Here is a 21203-nt window from a genome sequence, read left to right on the forward strand (position 1 = left end):
TTATCAAAATAAAGCATTTTTCAAAATCTTTTTTAGAAATGAGAATAATTTTGATCAATCCCACGATATAATATAAAATATCCAATAAATAAAATTTTGTATTTATGCTTGATAAGTTGAATGGATACTTTCAGTTGTTATGTATACTATCCATTTATATATTGAAGAGTGATAATATATATTATTTATTTTTGTTTTATTTTTTCATTTCCATATTATGATAATTATTATTCTGATGTATTTTTTGCACTACAAACAGTTTTTATCACTTCGAAGATAATGATTGAAATTACACAAACATTTTTGTAACAGATAACTTGGTGATTTAGAATTACTTTTTTCATTATTTTCCAACTGTATTCAATTCGCATCAACCAAATTATAATTCAATTGAATAAAGCAACGTAGATCAGTAAGAAAAAGCTGAGTTAAAAAAAAGAAAAGAAAATGAAGGAAGCATAGTATTTTTTCTGAATAATCAATATCTTCTAACTTATCAATGAAAATTACTGGTTTTAACCCTGCAGTTTTTAAGAATAAAGCAATTAGCAAATTGCTCAATAGGTGGAGTCAATTCAAAGGAAACAAAAGGGAAATTGATGAAATTAAAGGATTGTTTGGATTTGAAAATGGACAATGGAAAATTTGATGGAAGAACGAAAGAAAGAAATGAATAGAACATCAATGAGGAAGAAGAGATATGTAAATGGAGTGGCTCATTGGTTGATGTTGAGAAGAGCAATGTGGAGATGAGGGAAACAACGATTATGAAGAGCAAGGAAGGTGGATTGCGGGTGAGTGGAGCGAGTGTGAGGATTGAGAAAGGAGAATTTGAGAACAACAACCCATCTATTGAGGGATATCCATCAGCCAGAAGGAATGCGATTTGTGAAGGGAATGGGGGGTTGAATGTTGTGAGTGTGAAAGGGGGAGATGGAATGTTGCCAAACACATCGATGTGGATATTGGACGAAGGATGCAAATTGGGAGGGATAGATTCAGAAAGAGGATCATCATATTTCATCCCCATTTTGGTAGATGTGAAGAATATTTTTCAGCCAAATGGGGATGTGGAGTTGATGATTCTGGGAAAGCTGCTTCTTCCGCGTGGTTTAACTCTGAGATAAAACATGAAAGAAGGGGATTTTGAGCTTCCATATAAGAGCACCATTGAAGAAGGTGGGTACATATCAGAGAACGAGGTGCATTCAATGATTTCATTGGAATTACTGAAAGTGATAAAGAACAAAACAGAAGTGAGTGTGTGCATTGTGTTTGGAAAAGATGAATCATCTTCTTCTAATGGAATTGTGGTGATGAATAAGAGTGAGAGTCAATCAAAAGGAGAGAAGAATGAAGATGAAGGAGATGAAAATAACAAAAAAGTTCAAAACAACAATGAATGGAGCATGGTTGTTATTGTTATAATAGCTGTGCTTTTTTTGATGTTTGAATTTATATTTGTTGTAGTGGTGGTGATATTACGAAAAAAACTTAGGGAATCAGAAAAGAACGTTAAAAAAAACAAGAATAGAAAATGAGCAGATAATGGAAAAGATGGAAAGGAGAAGGTAAAGCAATGAAAGAAGCTTTGAGATGAGTGAAATGCCATCTACGTTGCTGGAAGGAATGACGAGCCAAATTCCGTTATTGATCGAGGATGAAGAATGCTCATCTGAATCTCCAACAACAAGCAATGATGACGATGATGAGATTCTGAATGAAAATGATTTGTCGGTTTTTGGGTTTCCTCCTCCAAGATCTGAGAATGCTTCTGCTTCTGGAGTGCCACAATCATATTCATTCAATGTTATATCAGCGAAGAAGCCATTTCGAGAAAAGGAGAAAAAGAACATCAAAATGTTGCATTCTGTTATTCATTCAGTGCAAGGCAATTTCACACTGGGAACAAGAGCGATGGATGTTGTTGATGGGAAGGAGGTTGTTTTGGCAGTTGCAGAGCTGTTTGAGCATTTGATTTCTGTTGGAGACGAAAGGGTGGAAATGATGGCGAGGCAGCTGTGCCCATATACAATCTTTGTTGAAGAAGGGAACGAAAATGAAATATACCTATTGACTGAAGAATTGGAGGATGAAAAACAGAAGGAAGAAATGAAGCGATGGAAGGCACCAGAAATTGGAAATGAAGATGAGGAAGTGGAAAATGATGGAATTGAGCAAGCAGTTGTATTCACACTTGGACTGATACTCCATGAAATGACAACAGGGGAAGTGCCATTGAGCGAGTGTGAAGCCGAGGAAGCACAGGAGATGATGAGGGATGGAGTGCGACCGCTGACAGAAGGAATCGAAGGAAAATATCTGGTTGAGCTGATGGTAAATATGTGAGCAGATGAGACTAATGACAAACCGAAAAAGGACAAAGTGATTTTTTTATTGTTGGAAATGTTTGAATATAATTTCATTTAACATTGAATATTAATTTTTGCAGCAATAAATAGAAACGGAAAAATTTAAGGTTTGAGCAAAAACATAAAAGCAAATTATTCTTATTCTTGAAATTTATCCTTCTTATTTGAAGATTAATTAAAATTTTTAATATTAAAATAAATACACATGCTCATTAACATACACAATGCTTATCGAATGAACTAAAATTTTTAAAAAACTTGTTGACAATTATTGTGTTGTTTCATCAAATAAGAAATCAACAAATTCAGAAATAATGACTGTGAAGAAAAAACAATTGGTTAAAGTTCAAAAACATATACAATTAAATAACTGAACAACATACACAACATTAACAAAAATGATAATGCAAGCAACAAATAATGCTCTTTAATTTACAAGATTTGAAAAAATTCAATTTTCCTGAAACATATCATCTGAATCATCAAAGAACACTAAAAAACTGAATGTTCAACCACATTAAATAATAGTGGATATCTGAAGATTTATTAATATAATAACTGCAAGTATCCATTCAACTTATCAAGCATAAATACAAAATTTTATTTATTGGATATTTTATATTATATCGTGGGATTGATCAAAATTATTCTCATTTCTAAAAAAGATTTTGAAAAATGCTTTATTTTGATAAATTCTCTTATTTAAAAAGAAAACATAATATTTACAAGCCTTGTATCTATTTATTGATTGGAAAATTTACATTAATATTTATTTTTATTCATAATTCTCATATTTATGGGTCATTTTAAAAAAAAGTTTTTTTTCATGAGAAGCAAGAAGAATTTCGAAAAATCTGTCCATACAAAAGTTTTTAAATAATTTATGCTTTTCAAATATCATAAAATTAATAGCAAAAATCCAGAATTGCAAAAGGTAGACAGTTACACCTATGCCTATTAACCTTCACGGAAAAATGATAATTGAACTATTAAACATACCATAATATTTTTTCTGTTTCAATTTTTTAAAATGTCATCGATCGATTGCATGTTTTCAAGTTTTTCAGCGATCTCTCTTCAGATTTTCAAATGTATTTTTTAAAAGAATGTAAATTTAAAACAACAATAAAATTACTCATGAAAGATCAACGATGCAACGATTTTTTGATCTCATAAAAATTCACACATATCGTGTGCATATTAACATGTCAAAGTGGACGAACAGTTCAACCCCCATCTGTGCTTCAGCTTTCAGAATCAATGCTACACTTACGAAGGGATGTCCTTTGGAGCAAAGGACGCGCCCAGAGTATTCACGAAGATTATGAAATGGGCAGCGTCATATATCAGAGAAAAGTGGAAAGTGAAGCTTGTAATACACCTGGACGACATTCTCCTCATGCACCCAGACAGGGATGCTTTGAGATTGACCTCACAGAAGATAGCCCAGTTCCTGAGAAATCTGGGCTGGATACCGTCGGAAGAGAAACTGAATTTGGAACCCACAAAGAGTGGGGAGTTTTTGGGATGGCTGTGGAATTCAGAGAAGATGAAAGTGACGCTTTAGGAGAAAAAGAAAGTGCTGCTGCTGGAGGATGTGCGAACTTGGATTGCATTTGCAAAGAGAAGGAAGAGTTCAGAGACAAGAGACCTAGCAGCACTCCTCCGGAGGTTGAATTTTGTGAGACTGCAATACACACCAGTGAGCTTGTGGATGAAGTGCATGCAACACGTGCTGAGGCAGGCAATAGCCAGTGGGGGCTGGAAGGGAACAATGATAGTCAACCCAATGATTCTGGGAGAATTAACACATTGGAGGAAAACCCTGCTTGAGAACAAACCGAGGTGTCTGAGGAAGAGAGCAAGGCCAGCAGTACTAACAACGGATGCTTCAGAGCTGGGATGGGGTGCAGTATTAACAATACCGAAAGAGAACAGGGAGGAGAAAATCTATGTCCACGGAAGTTGGACCCTCCAGGAGAGTGCGTTAGCGATTAACGAAAAGGAGTCCAGAGCAGTGTTGAGGACTTTAGAAAGGAAAGGAACATGGCTGCAACAACAGAAGATAGACCATATTCGTCTGAGGACAGACCATATGTCCACGATGTGGACAATACAAAAGAAGAGGGGAGCGCCATCGCTCATTCCAACACTGAGAGCAATAGAGAAGAAACTGAACAGCCTGGACATTACGATACAAACAGAATATCTCCCGTGAGAACAGAATATGGAAGCAGATGCACTCAGCAGGATGGCAAAAAAGCCGGACTATGTACTGAGTGTGGAGAAAGTCGCAGAGACATTACAAATAGTCGCACCGAGAATACTAGATACAATTTTAGAACAGATTGCTCCGGTGCCCTGCGGAAGAACTTGGAGACTATCCTTCGTCAGAAGGAAGAGAGAGAGAGAAACGCAAGGAAACGAGATAGTACTAGTCCACCCGTTCATGAGGAACATCGGATCGACCTCAAAAGAGATGAGAAAAAAAGGCTGGAAGTTACCACCAGGAGAGGTTATAAGTATTGCACTGAAGAAGAAAACTTTCCAGGAAGGGAACTCCTTCAAGCATGGAGAAAATACGTTGGAGTGAAAAATATATCAGCAGCAATTTTGAGAAATCAGAAGAACGAAAGAGTTACGTAAAGAGCGCTACGAAGATTTATCAAGTCTTGGACAAGTGAAGTACTGATGATACTGACCCCCTCACAACCAAAGAGGCCAAGTAGATTATCTAAGTATTTATTGAAGCTCTATCCAATACAAATGTTTCAAGTGGAGAAATTAATAAAGCTGAACAAAAAGTTTTCGAGTCCATTAACATTTTCAGAGAAATTGAGACGAATGTGAAAGAAATTGATTCATCTCCTTAAACTCACGTTAGAGATAAGCCGAGAAGTGGAAAACAATTTGAATCAATGGGGGATATAACAATTATCACAAAAGGGGAAGAAATTACATATAACTGGCACATTATTTTTTTGATCATCCATTTTCAATGTTTTTTTTCGATTTCAAAAATCTGCACAAACAAACAGATTTTGAAACCATATTTGTAATTGCAAGTAATATGATGCAATTGCAATTTAGAAGCAAATGTTATATTTATTATCAACGTTTGTACGTCCTGAAAAAATATTTTTTTGAAATGAATTTCAATTTAAATAATACCTCAACCAAAAATGCCAGTTTTTTTCTAAATTATTAATTATTAAACAACAAATACAAAATGTCAACAATCCCTGTGAAGTTCGGTAAATTCATGATCGATGTTTTGATTAACAAATTCCATATTAAAAACTATTTGTTATTGTTCTTTCAGAAAACATCTTCAAAAAAATAAACGAACGCGATAAAAAAAGGACATTGTCGATAATTTGACGATTTTAACAAAAGTGCATCTGTTCATTTTCTTTAATGATGAATAAATATGCAATGATAAAGTTTAGCAAAAAGTTATATTATTTCAGATATTCAAGTGTTTTTATAAAATTATTGTCTTGAAACAAAATGTTTCTTTTTCCTTTATAATCTAGGTTTATATGATTAGATTTGCTTATCAAATTGTTTCATTTGATCATGGGCATTTAGAAACTATTAACCAATGAAAAGAAGCTTTTTAAACTGTTTAACTGGTATTCTATGTATTCTTGGTTGATTTATTAAAAACATATATTCTCCTTGATTCTATTCTTATCGTTTTCATTTATTGAAACAGTCAACATGACAGTTCTTCGGAAATGTTTTATTGTTTATTGTTGTCACTTGTGTTGGAAATCGAAAATTCAAACTTTTGATAGAACAACATATTTTTTTTTATTTTGAGATTAAAATCGAATGAGAAATTTAAAGAAAAGAGGATTGAAAAAAGAGAAGATCAATGAAATTTAAATTGTTTTGAAGATTCCTTGAAATGGAACAAAGCAATTGTTTATATTTGACGAAAGGAAAATTAATCTCCAAATAATGAAAGGATAAATGGATGAGATAGAATGAAAAAAGGATTTTTCAATTATATTTTTATTTCCGTTATTAAAAAGGTTATTATGAATATTTGTATATAATGGATCCAAAGGTTTCTCTCACCAGAGGAACCTGCAGAAGTTTCAAAGATGGAAACAATAAATAAAGAGTTTGATGAAACTTTCTGTTTTTCGATGAAATTTCTGTTTTCAATTCTCATCCTTCAATTATCTGAATCAAAATATTCGTTGTCTTCAATTCCTTCGTCTTTTTCCTCTCCCAAAGCAAGAACTTCCAACAGAACAAACATATTGATTGAGACATTGTGTTTGATGAAGGCTGGATTGGAGACAAGCTTCAATTCGATTTCTCGTTTTTCTTCCGAATGTATCATTAACATCGTGGCAATCAGAGTATTTGAGGACAAAGTGTTAGAAGAAGCACGCCATTTTTCCGAACATGTTTTAGAGAGGAGAAAATGAGAGAAAGCCAATTAAAAAAGCGAGTGGAGAGAGAAATAAGGAAGAAGAGGGGGAGGAGAAGAAGGAGGGAGAAAAAGTGGTCGAGCATGATATTGGGAAAAGAGTGCTAAGATGAGGAGACATATCTCTTGATAGAAATGGAGGTACGAGGAATTCAGAACACAGAAAACATGAATATAACTGAAATACCGGGATGAAGAGATTGAAGAAAGAGAACGATGAACTGAGCAAGTTGCTGAAGGAGGTATTTTGCTGTAACGAATCGAACCACTTGCAAGAGCTGATGACAAAAAAATCAATTGAAGCCAGCCTTGATGATGAATAAGATCAAAATACAAAGAAAAGGGAAAAACAGAAGGAACGCAAATAGATGGAATCACGAAAGTAAAAGCAAAAAATCCGAACATTATTATTGTCCATCGTTTAAACCGTTTTCATTATGATTATTATCGAATTCTTCATTATGATCTTCCACATTTTTCCCATTCTTTTCTAAACACATTCAAAACTTTTCCTTCAAGAAATATTTCTTGAATGAATGAGGATATTAAAAAAGAACTGCTATTATTCCAAGTAGTGTCAGTAAATAAAAAATTTCCTGGTTTTTAAAAACTTTTATCATAATATGCGAACAAACAAAAAGCTGAAAGGAAGGTGAAGGAGAAAGAGAAGAATGAGATAATGATAAAAATGAGAAAACCTTCTCATTTGCAATTAATATTCTCAAAAGCCAAACACATTTGCATAAAACAATAAGAATGAGATAAGAGATGAGATAGACAAAAGCACTGCAATCAATCTATTTGAACCTTTTCCAATGCAATCTGACGAAAGAATATTGTTTTCTTCTTTTTTTTCTTCAAAAAGAACTAAAATTCCTTCTCTATCATCTTCCTCTTTTTCTTCTTCTTCTTCTTCTCCTCCTCCTCCTCCTCATAATGAAGACCATCGTCTTCATCGAATCAATTTAATTCCGTGCATTACGAGTGTACACACTCTGCATTTGGCTGAGTGGTAGGATGGGAAATACTCTTTGCACTTGGGATTAGTGCTGCTGATATGTGAGTTAGTCGTAAACAACTTTTAGAAGGCAAACAAGGAGCAAGAGAAATAAGAGGGGGCATGAGGAAGCAGAGCGCACATTAAAAAAGAATATATAGACGAGCAGGTGAAAGAGGATAGGAAGCTGTCTGCAAAAAAAATAAATTTTTTCTTCCGAAAACAATGCTTCAGAATGAATATGCGATGGAGAAACGAACCGGATGAATGAGTTGGGAAACATGAGAGATGATAGCAAACTTAACCTAGTATGTCAATCGGAAGAATACAGAAACTTCAACCTGTGTTGGCAGGTGTACAAATGTCTCACAGAAGATACCTTCAATACATAAGAATTGAAAAGGTTTAAAGAGTGAATATGATTTTAACAATTTAAACATAAATCTGATTGTAATTGCTGTTGATTTGTCAAAATGCATAAAGTCCCTTTTTGTTGGTTCATCCTAAGGAATCTTTTTTTCATTTGCTTGTTCATGCACATTCATAAAATCAATCCTATTTTTATTTTTTTATTCATTCCGTAGCAGTTCACTCCTTCCCTGATATCTTCAATCTTTTCACAAACAAATACAACTTAGAAGAAAGATAGCATTCATTCAAGAGACAATGCAGCAACATATTGCTGAAAAATGCAATTCATATAATTCCAGTTGGGTGAAAAAAATTGAAAAATCACTATTTTTTCACCTGATTTGTTCCACAAAAAATCAACGAATGTTTGCAATCAACCGTAATTTTTTCTTGTATGATTAATTCATTTTTTTTCTCAAATATCAACATTTGACATATTTAATATTTCAGTTTTCTTCGTATATGTTATCAAACTGGTACAATTTTTAAAGTTTATTTTTATTTTTTTCTGTTTATTAACTGCAATTCATTCAACTTGAATTTTCTTTTGCAACTTTTTTGACAAAATGAGTTTCACATATCTTTTATTTGAGATATAACAATCATTATCTATGAAATCTCATTATGCAAATGAAACAAATTAACATTAGTTTATTATCGTGAGATTTTTAATAATGATTGAGTGTTCCAACTTTTTTTGTTCACTTTCTTGTTTGCTGTTTTCGCTCTGTTTTTGATCTTTATGTGTTTTATGCTCTCACAGACTACGGAAAGAAGTTGATACATACTGCACTTCCATCGCAGATGAAGCGTGCCTGTTCGCCGTTTGGGGGCATAAGCACGCAATTGCGCTCGAAACCGTTCCGGCCTTCGAGCACAGCGAAGTTTGCTTCTGGGGCTGCAGGCGGGCAGACGAAGTTGCTGGATCGATCGTTGACCCCCATCCGGAGAGAGAATGCGATTGACACAAGTGTGTGATTTGGATATTTGTTGCTTTGTTTTTGATGAGTATGTTATCTTCTGTGGGTGTGGGGTTTTTGTGATGCGCCAGCTGTTGCAGGACTGGCCTTTGAGGAGCCTCGTGGGATGGAGGAAATAAGGACTGGCGATTTGTGTGGCAATTCCTTTTGATGATGAAAATGTGTTTGAGTTTTGCTTTATGTATTTTTCAGGAATCCGCTTTCGCAGATTGAAGAAAGTGACAACTTCTTGAGACGGGCGAGGCTGCTAGCTTTGAGAGAAATATCGTTTGAGGTGATGGAGCGACGAGGGAGCTGCTTTATTCCGATTAAGTTACATATGTGGAGAGAGTCGCGAGTCCGCTCTTTTTATACTCAATGGAAGGGGTGAGGCGACTGGAAAAGCTGTTTGAAGAGATGATGGAGGCAAAGGAGATGCACCTGCCGGTGGTGAGGGAGCAGATTATGCACAACCAGATGTGCATTGATGTGACGCTTGAAGATGTGGAAGAGATGCTGGGGAATGCGGAGCAGCGAGGAAGGAGAGCTGCTGCACCAGATACGAGTGGAGCATGCACTTGTGGATGGCGAGCTGTGGAAGGAGTAAGAGGCGGGGGCACGTCAGGAAGAGCGGCAGCAGGAATAGCTGAGGAACAAGGAGGAAGACCCGGAGAGGATGAAGGCGAATGCTGGCAGACGCTTAGCAAGACGGACGGAAAGTGCGAGGGGCATGTTGTGGAGCTGGAAGTGGAGAAGGAGGGGCTGGGGCGGCAGATCCGAGAGCTGAAGGAGCAGCACGAGGAGGCGAAGCAGGAGATGGAGAAGCGGTACTCGGAGTTCAACATGCTGCTGCAGAAGATCCAGGACGACGAGCGGATCTCGAAGCGGACGAGGGGGCTGGCTGAGCAGCTGCAGGAGAAGGTCAAAATCATCCGGATGCGGGAGAGGAAGATCCTGGAGCTGAGTGAGAAGAACAATGCAGAGGTGAAGGAGCTGCAGGAGCAGCTGGTGGCGATGAAGGAGAAGGCAGAGCTGATTTATGTGGGGATTGAGAAGGAGAAGAAGCTGCATTCTCAGCAGGGCAGAGTGGCGAGTGAGTGCAGCGAGGGGGCAGTGTCAGGGGCAGGGGTATCGCTTGCCACACCTTCTTCGTTGTCGTCTACGGGAGGTGGGGAGGTTCAGTCTTTGGCTTTGTTGATTCTGAAGTTGGGGCTGTGTCAAAAGTGCCAGGAGAAGTTTGCAGCGAGCATCAGGGATGGCAGCGCTGTGGTGCTTGGGCCAGACACGAGCGGGAAGGGGGTTGTTGTGAAAGCGGGGAGCGGGGTGAGTGTTGTGGGCGAAGCAAACAGCAGTGGTGGAGAAGGAGGAGGAGGCGGAAGTGAGGGAACGAGATCATTGATCAGCGAGAGATCAGAGAAGAACAGTGCTGGGGCCAATGGTGGTGATGGCGGTGGCGGTGGTGGAAGAGCCGATACAAGTGAAGAAGAAGATGATGAACAGGATGGAGAAGAAAACATAGATGCTGATTGCGCTGTCAAAAGTGCTGGAGCAGACGATAAGCGAGCAGAAGGCGCTGTATAAGGAAGTGATTGAGAAGCAGCAGACGGCGCTTGCGCAAAAGAAGCAGGAGCAGAAGAAAATGAAGAAGTTAATAAAAAGGCCGAGCAGTGACTGATTTTGCAGGTGAAGGAGCTAAAGAAACAGGTGGGACGGTGAAACTTTTGAGTGAGCATGGAAGGTGAGGTTGATGAGAAAGGGGTAACTGCGCTGTTATTGCTGGAAGTTCCAATGGCGATGGAGCGGCTGATGAGAAAAGAATCATGGTCGTAGGTGCAGGTGGTGTCAGAAACGGTGCATGTGCTTCGGATGCAGTCCAATCGGCGGTCGTCTGTGCCGACGGAGCGGCTGCTGACGTCGCTGAAGTTGGGGCTGCTGCCGTAGCTGGTGCATAAGATGTCGACGATCAGGGGGATATTCGGAGACAAGGTTGCTGCAGACGCGGGAAAGGGCAGGTGCGGGGAGGCAGGGGTTTGGGGACTTTGTGTTCATGTGAATGTTGGAGAAACACACGGAGCAGAAGAAAAGTGAGCGGGTGCCGCAGGGGATAATCCGCGAAGTGGAGTTTTTTTGGATGAAATTTGTGGATGTTAGGTTTTGGGGGAAGCTTGTGCCGGAGGAGTTTATGGTTGACGAGCCATTGTTTTTCCAATTCTTCTAAACGGTGCTTGAAGGAGCGTCGAAGAAGAAGTTCAATATGTTTTTGGGGGAGTTCGAAGGAATGCAGTCGAAGAAGGGGGAGGCGGATAAATCTGTGTTTCTGGGGTTTCTGCAGAACTACTTCCGGGCAGAGGCAACGAAGCGGAAGGAGTCGATGAATGCGCTGTATGATGCGATATGCAGTGGCGATCCATCGACTTCATCATCTTCTTCATAAACAGCATCATCGTCATTGTCATCGACAGGGGCAGTGCGCAGAGGGATCACGTACTCAGAGCTGGAGTCTCTTCTGTGTGTGTGCTATCCGCAGACGCCGCAGACGCCGCAGGCGCTGTCGCTGCGGATCTTCCGGGATGCGTACAGGCTGTCGGGCTGCAGTCTGCCGTCGTTTGCGTCTGTGCTGGAAGAGTGTCAGCAAAATAACTTCATGATGCGCTGCTTGAAGCTGCCGGATGTGTGCGACACAACAGACCGGTGGGCTCCTCTGAAAGCGTCTGAGAAAAATGCAGCTGTGAAGACGGTTTATTGGCGCTGGACAACCTGGTGTGGGTGCTTTCGGTGGTGTTGGCAGGGGTGTTGGCAGGGGTGTCAGCAGGGGCATGGCTGAAACAGCGGGAGGTGGTTGTGCCGAAGGCGGTGACGAAGAAAGAATGGAGGCGAGTTCCATTCCGGATAATGCAGCTGCTGGTGGAGCTGGTAGAGCTGAAGCTAGGGAGGAACGAGGTGCAAAGGGCCATCTGTTTTTAGATGAAGATAGGTGACAGAAAGAATTTGGTGCAGTTTCAGTAGTCAATGGCATGTTGGCAGGAGGGAAGAGGAGCAACGTCTTTCAATGTTTTACAATTGTCTGCTTCTTCAGCTCCATACTTATAAGTTCTGAGTTCGAAAGAGATATCCATTAACAATATGTTCCTTTCTTTTGAATCAACATTATATTCGATCGATCCTTCAGTTTACCCGATCACATTTTCATCAACAACTTCAATCTCAACGAAATCGTCTTAATTTCCATATTCTTCTTTTTTTTCTTAAGTTTTCCCTCTTTTTCTTCTTTCTCTTTGTTCATCTTCAAATTTCTTTTTTTCATTCTTTTTCATCCACTTTTCTCTTTCAATCCATGTTTTTTAATAATTTTTTTTTCTTTGTTATCAAACAGAATTTGTTTTCTTTCTCTCAATTATTTGTTAGACATCTTTTTTCATCATTTCATCAATTTCTTGCTCTCGTTTTTTGCTTTACAAGATTCTTCATAAATTCCTTTCAAAATCTTCAAAAAAATATTTTTCTTTTCAAATGATTTTTATTTTTTCGGCTGCTCATTCTTCAATGCGCCTCTTCATTTATTATCTTCCGATTTCATAAACGCACCCAACTCTCTCTCTCTCTCTTTCCACATTCCATTAGCTTTCGTTGGTATCGAACATTCTTTTAAAAAATAACCTAATTTTAATTTAAAATAATAATTGATGAAATAATAATAATTCAGACAATTAGCAAACCAATAACTTTTTTTGTGATTATTCTTCACAAGCTATCTTCTTCTTTTCTGCCAACAAAATCTATTTGTCACGTCTTTGCTTCGTTATTGATTCCAAAAAAAAGGACAAATCCCAACTTCTTTTTATTCTTTAACTCAAATGACTCCTATTGTTCACTTCCTAAAAATTAACAAAGAAAGCGAAAAGGCGTTGATGATGCTGATGAAGATGAAGGCAAAGAAGGATAGGAAGATGAGGAAGGTTAAGAAGAATTTTAAAAAGAATATAACTTATTGAATGTTACATGGCGAAAATGATAAAAGCTAATAAGGTTAATAAAAAAATACAATATTTAACTAAGAAAAGTTGATCGGAAGGAGTGCAACAAAAAAACAAATCTGGATAACTCATTTGAAGGTTGAAAAAATCACAGAAAACAGAAATAACATTGAAGCAATTCTTGTTTGGTTCTGGAAGATTGTGAAGATGCAATTTGATAAATTTTACTTGTCATAGCCATTCAATGAGTTGCGGAAAATGAAACATGGAGAAAAAGAGGTTTTATTGGTAAAGGGTTATTCGAAGGTCAGTTCAATGAAGAATAAAAGATGAAGAATTTTATTAAGTTGCAAAATTTTTAAAAACTTAAATAGTCAATTGTGAACAATTATCCAATCAAACAAAACGTTGAAGAATTTTTTTGGAAATAAAAAATAATCAAAACTATCAAGTTCACAAACTTATATCGCTTAATGTTCCAGCACATTGTGAAAAATTACTGTTTTTCAAAAATGTCTTGTGTTGCTCTTTTTTGTCAAAAGAATGATAATGAATTATCTTTTGTTGGATAATCAAAACAATTTCATGCAACCTATTATTCATTTCGCTCATCGTTTTTCAATTTATTTTGCTGTATTTGATCTTCATTGCTTTGTTATTTTCGATGCAACATTTTCGATATAGCAGAACTTCTGTTTTTGAAAAACAATTACTTAAAAATAAGCTCTATTAATTGATCAAATATTTCCTTCTGCAGTGTTTCATAATCGAAATATCTTCTCTTTTCGAATCAGCTGCAAACAACAAAAAGTAAAAAAAGTTTGATAGAAAGAGAGGAACAACAGAAAAAATGAAAACAAACAGTTTTCACAAGAAGTTCACTTTATATTTATGAATTTTACATTTCCGCATTTGCAAAGTTAATAAATGTTCGACAAAGTTTAGATAATTAAGTTTTTTGTATGAAAGATGGGAAAAACCATTATCACTTCGTCAATTTGTTTGGTTTCACATCGAATTTCTATTCAGAAATAACTGAATAAATGTTGTTCTCGAATCTTTCATTATCCCGAAAAAGTGAGAAGTGCACCGATGTTTGGAACTTCATAGATGATAAATCTGGAAATCAAGTTGTAAAGATGCTGAAGTACATGTTTCTACACACAAGCAAAGGAAAAAAGTATTTCACAGAGATGCAGAAAATTTTTGACAGTTTGTATCAGTTAATGCATTTGAACGGATCATTATATCTTTTTATAACGGAATGAAATTAAAGAAAAATCTGAATGTATTTTATTGAGAATAGCAAGTCTATATAATTCGGAGGACAACAAGCATGTAAAAGTGGCACTGTTGAAAACAGTTTGCCATGAATATAGCTTCGATCAATTGGAGAAGTATGGATTTAATTGCACAATAGGCAATTATAAATACGCAAAACAGAGCTCCTCGAATATAAGCTTTGATGTTTCACAAGTAAAGGAACATCCAAAAAATATAAAATCAAGTTTGTGTGAATTATATCGATTTGAAACCATTTCTTTAACACTTTCTTTTATTTTCTTGAATTATTCAGAATTAAGTTTTGAAGATGAAGTGATGTTTGAAAAATTCATAATGAACAACTCCACTGAATCCTCAGAATGTTCAAGAATGAAACCTAGATGTAATAACAGTTTGCTTAAATTTACCAATTCTTCAAAAATTAACATTTTTTCACATTGAATTTTGTTTTGTTGAACTAATAAGAGAAAAACCTGCTTGAATCCTTCGACGACGATTTCACAATCTTGAACTGTGATGAATTGACTGAAAAAGACGAAGATCCACTTCATGGCTATTTCGATTCAAGCCAAGATGTTCTTCCCAATGATTCGTATTTTTCATCAGAGAACAATATTCGCATGCAAATTGAAGATGAGAGTGATAACGATCTATTGTTGGAGGTGGAGGAAATTGATGAAGAAGATTCATTAGGTTGCTGCACAAACAGAGCGAACGAAAGGAATTCATGTGTATGTGATGGAGCTGACAAAAATCAATCTTTTTCTCATTCATCGGATATTGAAATGGATATTGAATATCCCACAGATGAATTTTGTAATGGGACTCGTGATGATGCAAACTATTGTGATTCAAGAACTATCACCGAAGAAACTGAGGAAGTTGTTGATATTGGGGACACTCATCCTTCTTTTTAATTTTGCACATTTTCGCCTTTGCCCAACTTTGGAAACACATGTTGTCTTGCTTCCATGGTTCGACTTTTTCGTTCAATTTATCAAAGCTGTCAGATGAAAAAGCGTTGGCATAGGTTCAAACGCGTTCCTTTTGCAATTTGCGTTTTTTAACCCTCAAATAATAATGAATTAATAGATAATAATTATTTATAAACTTTTTATGGACCGATTTTTTGAAAAAAACTTTTCTTTTTGAAAAAAATGATTCTTGAAAAATGACCCATAAAAACATGAATTTCATAAAAAATTATTCAAATTTTAAAGAAAACGTGATTTTTGGACATCCAATGTGCTTTTATTATAATATAAATTTATTTTATAAATTTATTTACATCAAAAAAATTTAAATCATAAACAAAAAATTTAATTAATCATCTTTGATCTAACCCACAATAAAGTTTTTAATATCTGGAAAAGTTGAATATGCTGTTTTCGTTTAATTAGAATTCAATAGTTTGCAATCCTTTCATTTTCATATGTTAATTTAAGTATATTATTATATGCGCACTTGTTTTATATTGAAAACAGCTCTTTTTTTTCAATAAGATTACACGTGCTTTTCCACTTTAATGTTTATCGGCATGCAGATAAATGTTTCAAAATAGGTTGCAATTGAACGAAAAAGGTCCTAAATGATTCTTTTTATATTAATGAAATTTATATTGCTATTTCCCTACGAATATTTACTTGTTTTTTGATATGATAATGAATATTTATATTAGACTCGATCAAAACATGCATTAAAGAATAAATCCTGCAAAAATAAACAATAATCACACAAAACAATTCAATATTGTATTATAAAAACAATGAACTTAATAAAAGTTTGTCATTTTAATGTTTTTTTAAAAAAAAAGAAAAATGAGATTGATTTAGCTTTTCTAGAGGATTTGATGTTGTAATATGTGGAAACGAGGAAGAACCATTCCAAACGATGTGGAAATAGATGGAAAACGTGGATAAGGAGAACGGAAATAAAGCAACTTAGATTGATGGATCGACTGTTATTCGAGATTCATTCAACATGTTCAATTATCAGATCAAAAAGGGTGTAAAGATGGGAGAAGAAGATCCAAAAGCAACTTTGAATTTTGAAAAATCAATTGGAAATCAACTGGAATATTTCATGGTGAATTATATTCATCTTGAATTGTTGCATATCCAACTACAACCATTAACTGGATTTGACAACTCAGCCAAAACAATTATTTCAAACAAAGGAGGAGATTTGGTGATACGCGAATGTTCATTCCATTCAGAAGCAGGAGTGAACAATGGATTTGATTGTGTGTTTGTGGATATGATTGGAGGAAGTGTGGAAGTGAATGATGAAGGATCATTTTCACAAGACTGGCTTGTTGGATGTTCGAGTTCACTGACAATGAGGAGACTTTTGTATGTTGTGAAAGGTCAGTTGAAAGCAAGGAGAAGTGCATTCATTCACTCAACATCAACACTCAGTCTGACGAACTGTTCAGTCTCATTTGAGAGTGGGGAATTGATCGATGGAATGATAGAACACAGCATGATTATGATGACAGGAGGAAATCTGATTGCTGATAAATTAGTGATGGAAGGGTCAGTGATAATGAATGGGAAATCTCCAATATCGTTGAGAAATGGAGTGAAATTGGAGATATTGAAGAGCAGAATGAGTGGAGTGGAGGTGGAAGGTGGGAATGGAGGAGGAGGATGTTTGAATGTTGGGACAAGCGTTAATAGGAATGTGAAAATTGAAGAAAGCAATTTTTCATCAAGATGCTCAGGCGGAAATGGAATGAAAGGAGGAGGGATGATGATGTCTGTTGGAAGTGGAGGGAGCTTGAAGATGAAGGAAGTGAAGTTTGAAGGATGTGAAGTACCATCAGGCGAGAGTGATGAGGTGGGGAGAGGATTGGGAGGAGGGATGTTTGTTGAACTTCCCAATCAAGTGGGAGCATTTTCATTGGAGAGCATGACATTTGTTGGGTGCAATGCCTGGAAAGGGAAGAATGTGTTTGTTTCGTGATGGGATCTGAGCAAGATTGCGAACAAGGAGCACCTGAAATGGGAAATGAATGATGAGGAGTTGGATTTATTGGATGAGTTGTGTGGATGGGAGAGGAAGACAACAGGAGAGGAAGGATATGTGATTCCACTGGTTGTGTATTTGTGGGATAATTGGAGTGGGGATGGGTTTGTTTCGAGAGAGAAAGGAGGAGACTTCAGTGGGTGTGGGTTTTCTGAAGCACCATGCTCATCGATTGACCACTTGATATCGCTGAGATATTCGACACTTGGAGAAGGAGATACACATATCAGTATTATAGGATCAGGGTTGTTGAGCCATTCCATATAATTTTCTTCTTTATTACCAAAAGTTTCACAAGATTCAGAAATGCCAAAAATTGTGATTGAAGGTACAAAGAAGGGGACAGGAGTGACGATTAGTGATGATGATGAGAATGATCCGAATGATTCGATAATATCATCAAGTGTGAGCTTGTCACTTGTAAATATTTCATTCACAAAGCCTGCCATCACTTCTCATCATGAAGTGTTGATTGAATCCTCTGGAACAAACACAGTTTTGTCTGTCTCTGACTGTTCATTTGGGCCAGGGAGGGGGGTGGCAGAAAGTTTTGGATATTGTTTGATGAGGGTGAATGGAGGGAGTGTTGTGATTGAGAAGAGTTCGTTGAGTTTGATTTCAGAGTTGAAAGGGTTCATTGCATTCAGCCCAAGTGCAGGTGAGGTGACTGTTCAGAATGTGAACATCTCATTTGCAGATGTTTCAGAGAGAAGCCTGATTTCTATGACAAAAGAGGAAAATCAAATGAATGGAGAAAAGAAGATTTTTTCAAATGGGAACAAACCAGTTCTGAGGGTTATTGGGTGTTCATTTGGGAACATCACAAAAGAAGGGATTGAAGCGAGTGTTATTGATGTGGGATCATTTGAGGATGGGGTGGAGTGTGTGATGGATGAGTGTTCGATGTCAAGTTGCAAGAGCGGTTTGAGTGATGAAGGAGGGGAAATGAGAGTGGTGCTGAAGAGTGGGGAGTCAGCGTTGAAAGTGAATGGGAGCTCGTTTTCGATGTGCAAGTGCTCGAGTGAGACAGGGTGTGGAGGAGGACTGTTTATTGATGGAGCAGATCCCAATACCAATTATGCTGATGAAAGTCAAATTCCGCCTCTGAATTTCAAGATTGCGAACATCCGATTCATGATGAATGATGCGTTTGTGGGGAAGGATGTGTTCATCAAGAGCCACTCGATTGGGAAGCAGATCAATAAAACGCTGTTTATACTGGACTTCAACCAGGGGATGCTTAAGTGGAAGGATTTGATGTGTGGGAGCGATAGAGAAGGGAAAGTTGATGTTCACCTGATGCCGCTGATCGCATTCTATTATTCTTCACAGGTGTTTGTGTGTGTAAGTGGGAGTGACAACAGGCAGTGTGGAGCACAGAGCAATCCGTGTGAGAGCATTGGAAATGCTGTGCAACACATCCAGCGAAGTGTTGTGAATATGATTTTTATTGATGGGGAAGGGATGATGGGAGAGGGATGTGTGATTGGGGATGTGAGGATGGTGTCGATTCGGAGGGAGAAGGCGACAGTGCATTTTGAGGGGAAGATGGAGGAAAGAGGAGAGGAGAGGAGCATGATGGTGTTTGTGAATGAGAGTGTGGCGGAGAGGTGTTTGTTTGTGTTTGGAGAGGCATTTGAAGGGGTTGAGGAGAGTGTTTTGAAAGAGAAGGATGGGAGATTGGAGATTTCAGAATGCTTTTTCAGCTCGTTAGCAATGGATCTTGTGATGAAGAGCATGATTCTTCATGTCGAGAGTGGGGAGCTGAAGATGAGCGAAACATCATTCAGTGGAATTCATTCAGCTGTGCCACTTCTGTCATTCTGCGGAGAATCTTGGATGTCAATTGCTGAGACACGAATATAGAAAATCGAGTGTGAGGGGGAAGCTGTGAGAGTTGGGGGAAAATCGAAGGCAAAGATGAAGGAAGTGAAGTTTGAGAATATTTCAGTGGCTATTGATGGAAGCTTGAAGAAGATGGATGGAGCTGAAAGGGGATTGAGTGTGCTGAACTGTTCCTTTGTGAAATGTCAGAGCACAAAAGAGAAGGGAAGAATGAAGGAGATTTGTGAATGCTTGGATGTGAAAATAGACATTTGTTTTTTTATTGGGAGTTCAAAGGAAAGAAATGAATATTATTTGAATGAAGAAGAGGAGATGTGCAAATTGGATGGATCTCTTGTGGATGTTGTGAAGAGTTTTGTTTTGATGAAAGGCACAACAATCTCGAATTCACCAGAAGGTGGAATAACAACGAGTGGAGATAATATATAGATGAAAGTAATTAACGTTTAACATTATTTTTTGAGACTTTTTCACTTTGCTGAAACTGCAATAAACTAATTATTTTGTTGTAAATTCTATGTTGTTATCGATTAAAATTGTTTTGATAGAGCTGCATGTATATAAATATCTTATTCATTTTTGTTTTATGTTTTATTTACGATTTTGGGAATGAAATGATTTAAATATATTTGTAGTAGACATTTTAAGAATTATTTCTAAACTGTTTCAAAATTCAAAATATAAAAAAACCCTAAACTCAATTTTCATTGCTTAAATTAAAAACATTTTTATTTTAATCTGAGACATTTTCTGATTTATATAAAAAGAAAAGAATAAAAAAGTTAACTCATAATAAACAAATTCTTAATAATACTCAACTCTAAATAATATGAGAGACCTTTAAGATTAATAAAACCAAAATTTTTCCGGTTGAGTTGGATTTGTTTGGTCTTATTCAAAAATAAAAGTCAGAAAAATGAAAGAATATGTAAGTTTTTCAAAGTTTCAATTTAATAATGCATTTTTTTATTCATTCAGAGTTTCGACAAACCGGCTTCAAGTCATTTCCATCGTTTATGAAATGTGTCTTTTGTTGTTCCTGAATAGTAAAGTGTATATCAACAAGTTAACTTAACTTTGAATAAATACTGTTTTCAATATAAAACAAGTGCGCATATAATAATATACTTAAATTAACATATGAAAATGAAAGGATTGCAAACTATTGAATTCTAATTAAACGAAAACAGCATATTCAACTTTTCCAGATATTAAAAACTTTATTGTGGGTTAGATCAAAGATGATTAATTAAATTTTTTGTTTATGATTTAAATTTTTTTGATGTAAATAAATTTATAAAATAAATTTATATTATAATAAAAGCACATTGGATGTCCAAAAATCACGTTTTCTTTAAAATTTGAATAATTTTTTATGAAATTCATGTTTTTATGGGTCATTTTTCAAGAATCATTTTTTTCAAAAAGAAAAGTTTTTTTCAAAAAATCGGTCCATAAAAAGTTTATAAATAATTATTATCTATTAATTCATTATTATTTGAGGGTTAAAAAACGCAAATTGCAAAAGGAACGCGTTTGAACCTATGCCAAAGCGTTTGGGGAAGTATGAACAGATTCCCCTCAATCTTCATTCTCTTTGTTCATGCAAGCAAGGAATCAACCATAATCACAGCTCTCTTGATAATATTCAATGGACAGAACTATTCGTATCCGGCTGGTGCTTAAAACACAATTTGTCAATTGGAAATCAACAAGAAATGTACTGTGTGTTCATAAATTTGTTTCAAGATTTATCATCTGTAACACCAGAACTGAATAATTTAATGAACACAGCAATCTGTTATCCAAGAACATGCACGATTTGCAAAAAATCCTTCAATGGAGCATCAGAAACAACTCCAATTATCAGGGTTCAAGGATCCAGCA

At 36.4% G+C, this 21203-nt stretch overlaps 8 protein-coding genes across 8 annotated transcripts; all 8 read left to right on the plus strand.

Annotated features, from left to right (window-relative positions):
- Nucleotides 1-767: 767 nt before the first annotated feature.
- On the plus strand, nucleotides 768-1127 carry MONOS_12826c2 (uncharacterized protein; the record flags this gene model as incomplete). Its single annotated transcript, XM_067865476.1, has 1 exon — nucleotides 768-1127. The coding sequence occupies one exon, from the start codon at nucleotides 768-770 to the stop codon at nucleotides 1125-1127; it is 360 nt and encodes a 119-aa protein (XP_067736242.1).
- Nucleotides 1128-1605: 478 nt separating this feature from the next.
- Nucleotides 1606-2349, plus strand: MONOS_12827c2 (uncharacterized protein; the record flags this gene model as incomplete). The annotated part of the gene is made up of 1 exon (XM_067865478.1): nucleotides 1606-2349. The coding sequence occupies one exon, from the start codon at nucleotides 1606-1608 to the stop codon at nucleotides 2347-2349; it is 744 nt and encodes a 247-aa protein (XP_067736243.1).
- Nucleotides 2350-3701: 1352 nt separating this feature from the next.
- Nucleotides 3702-4205, plus strand: MONOS_15612 (uncharacterized protein; the record flags this gene model as incomplete). The annotated part of the gene is made up of 1 exon (XM_067868500.1): nucleotides 3702-4205. One exon carries the CDS (start codon nucleotides 3702-3704, stop codon nucleotides 4203-4205), a length of 504 nt encoding a protein of 167 aa, XP_067736244.1.
- A 213-nt stretch (nucleotides 4206-4418) lies between these two features.
- On the plus strand, nucleotides 4419-5018 carry MONOS_15611 (uncharacterized protein; the record flags this gene model as incomplete). Its single annotated transcript, XM_067868499.1, has 1 exon — nucleotides 4419-5018. One exon carries the CDS (start codon nucleotides 4419-4421, stop codon nucleotides 5016-5018), a length of 600 nt encoding a protein of 199 aa, XP_067736245.1.
- A 4546-nt stretch (nucleotides 5019-9564) lies between these two features.
- On the plus strand, nucleotides 9565-10777 carry MONOS_15610 (uncharacterized protein; the record flags this gene model as incomplete). Its single annotated transcript, XM_067868498.1, has 1 exon — nucleotides 9565-10777. One exon carries the CDS (start codon nucleotides 9565-9567, stop codon nucleotides 10765-10767), a length of 1203 nt encoding a protein of 400 aa, XP_067736246.1. The 3' UTR covers nucleotides 10768-10777.
- A 663-nt stretch (nucleotides 10778-11440) lies between these two features.
- Nucleotides 11441-12697, plus strand: MONOS_15609 (uncharacterized protein; the record flags this gene model as incomplete). The annotated part of the gene is made up of 3 exons (XM_067868496.1): nucleotides 11441-11568; nucleotides 11625-11780; nucleotides 11975-12697. 3 exons carry the CDS (start codon nucleotides 11441-11443, stop codon nucleotides 12162-12164), a joined length of 474 nt encoding a protein of 157 aa, XP_067736247.1. The 3' UTR covers nucleotides 12165-12697.
- Nucleotides 12698-16424: 3727 nt separating this feature from the next.
- Nucleotides 16425-17408, plus strand: MONOS_16464 (uncharacterized protein; the record flags this gene model as incomplete). Its single annotated transcript, XM_067869373.1, has 1 exon — nucleotides 16425-17408. One exon carries the CDS (start codon nucleotides 16425-16427, stop codon nucleotides 17406-17408), a length of 984 nt encoding a protein of 327 aa, XP_067736248.1.
- A 45-nt stretch (nucleotides 17409-17453) lies between these two features.
- Nucleotides 17454-19337, plus strand: MONOS_16463 (uncharacterized protein; the record flags this gene model as incomplete). Its single annotated transcript, XM_067869372.1, has 2 exons — nucleotides 17454-17700; nucleotides 17761-19337. 2 exons carry the CDS (start codon nucleotides 17454-17456, stop codon nucleotides 19335-19337), a joined length of 1824 nt encoding a protein of 607 aa, XP_067736249.1.
- Nucleotides 19338-21203: the final 1866 nt, after the last annotated feature.

The sequence above is a fragment of the Monocercomonoides exilis genome (genome assembly GCF_001643675.1).
Source record: "Monocercomonoides exilis strain PA203 chromosome Unknown scaffold1-2713096, whole genome shotgun sequence".
In the NCBI taxonomy this organism is placed as follows: domain Eukaryota; phylum Preaxostyla; order Oxymonadida; family Polymastigidae; genus Monocercomonoides; species Monocercomonoides exilis.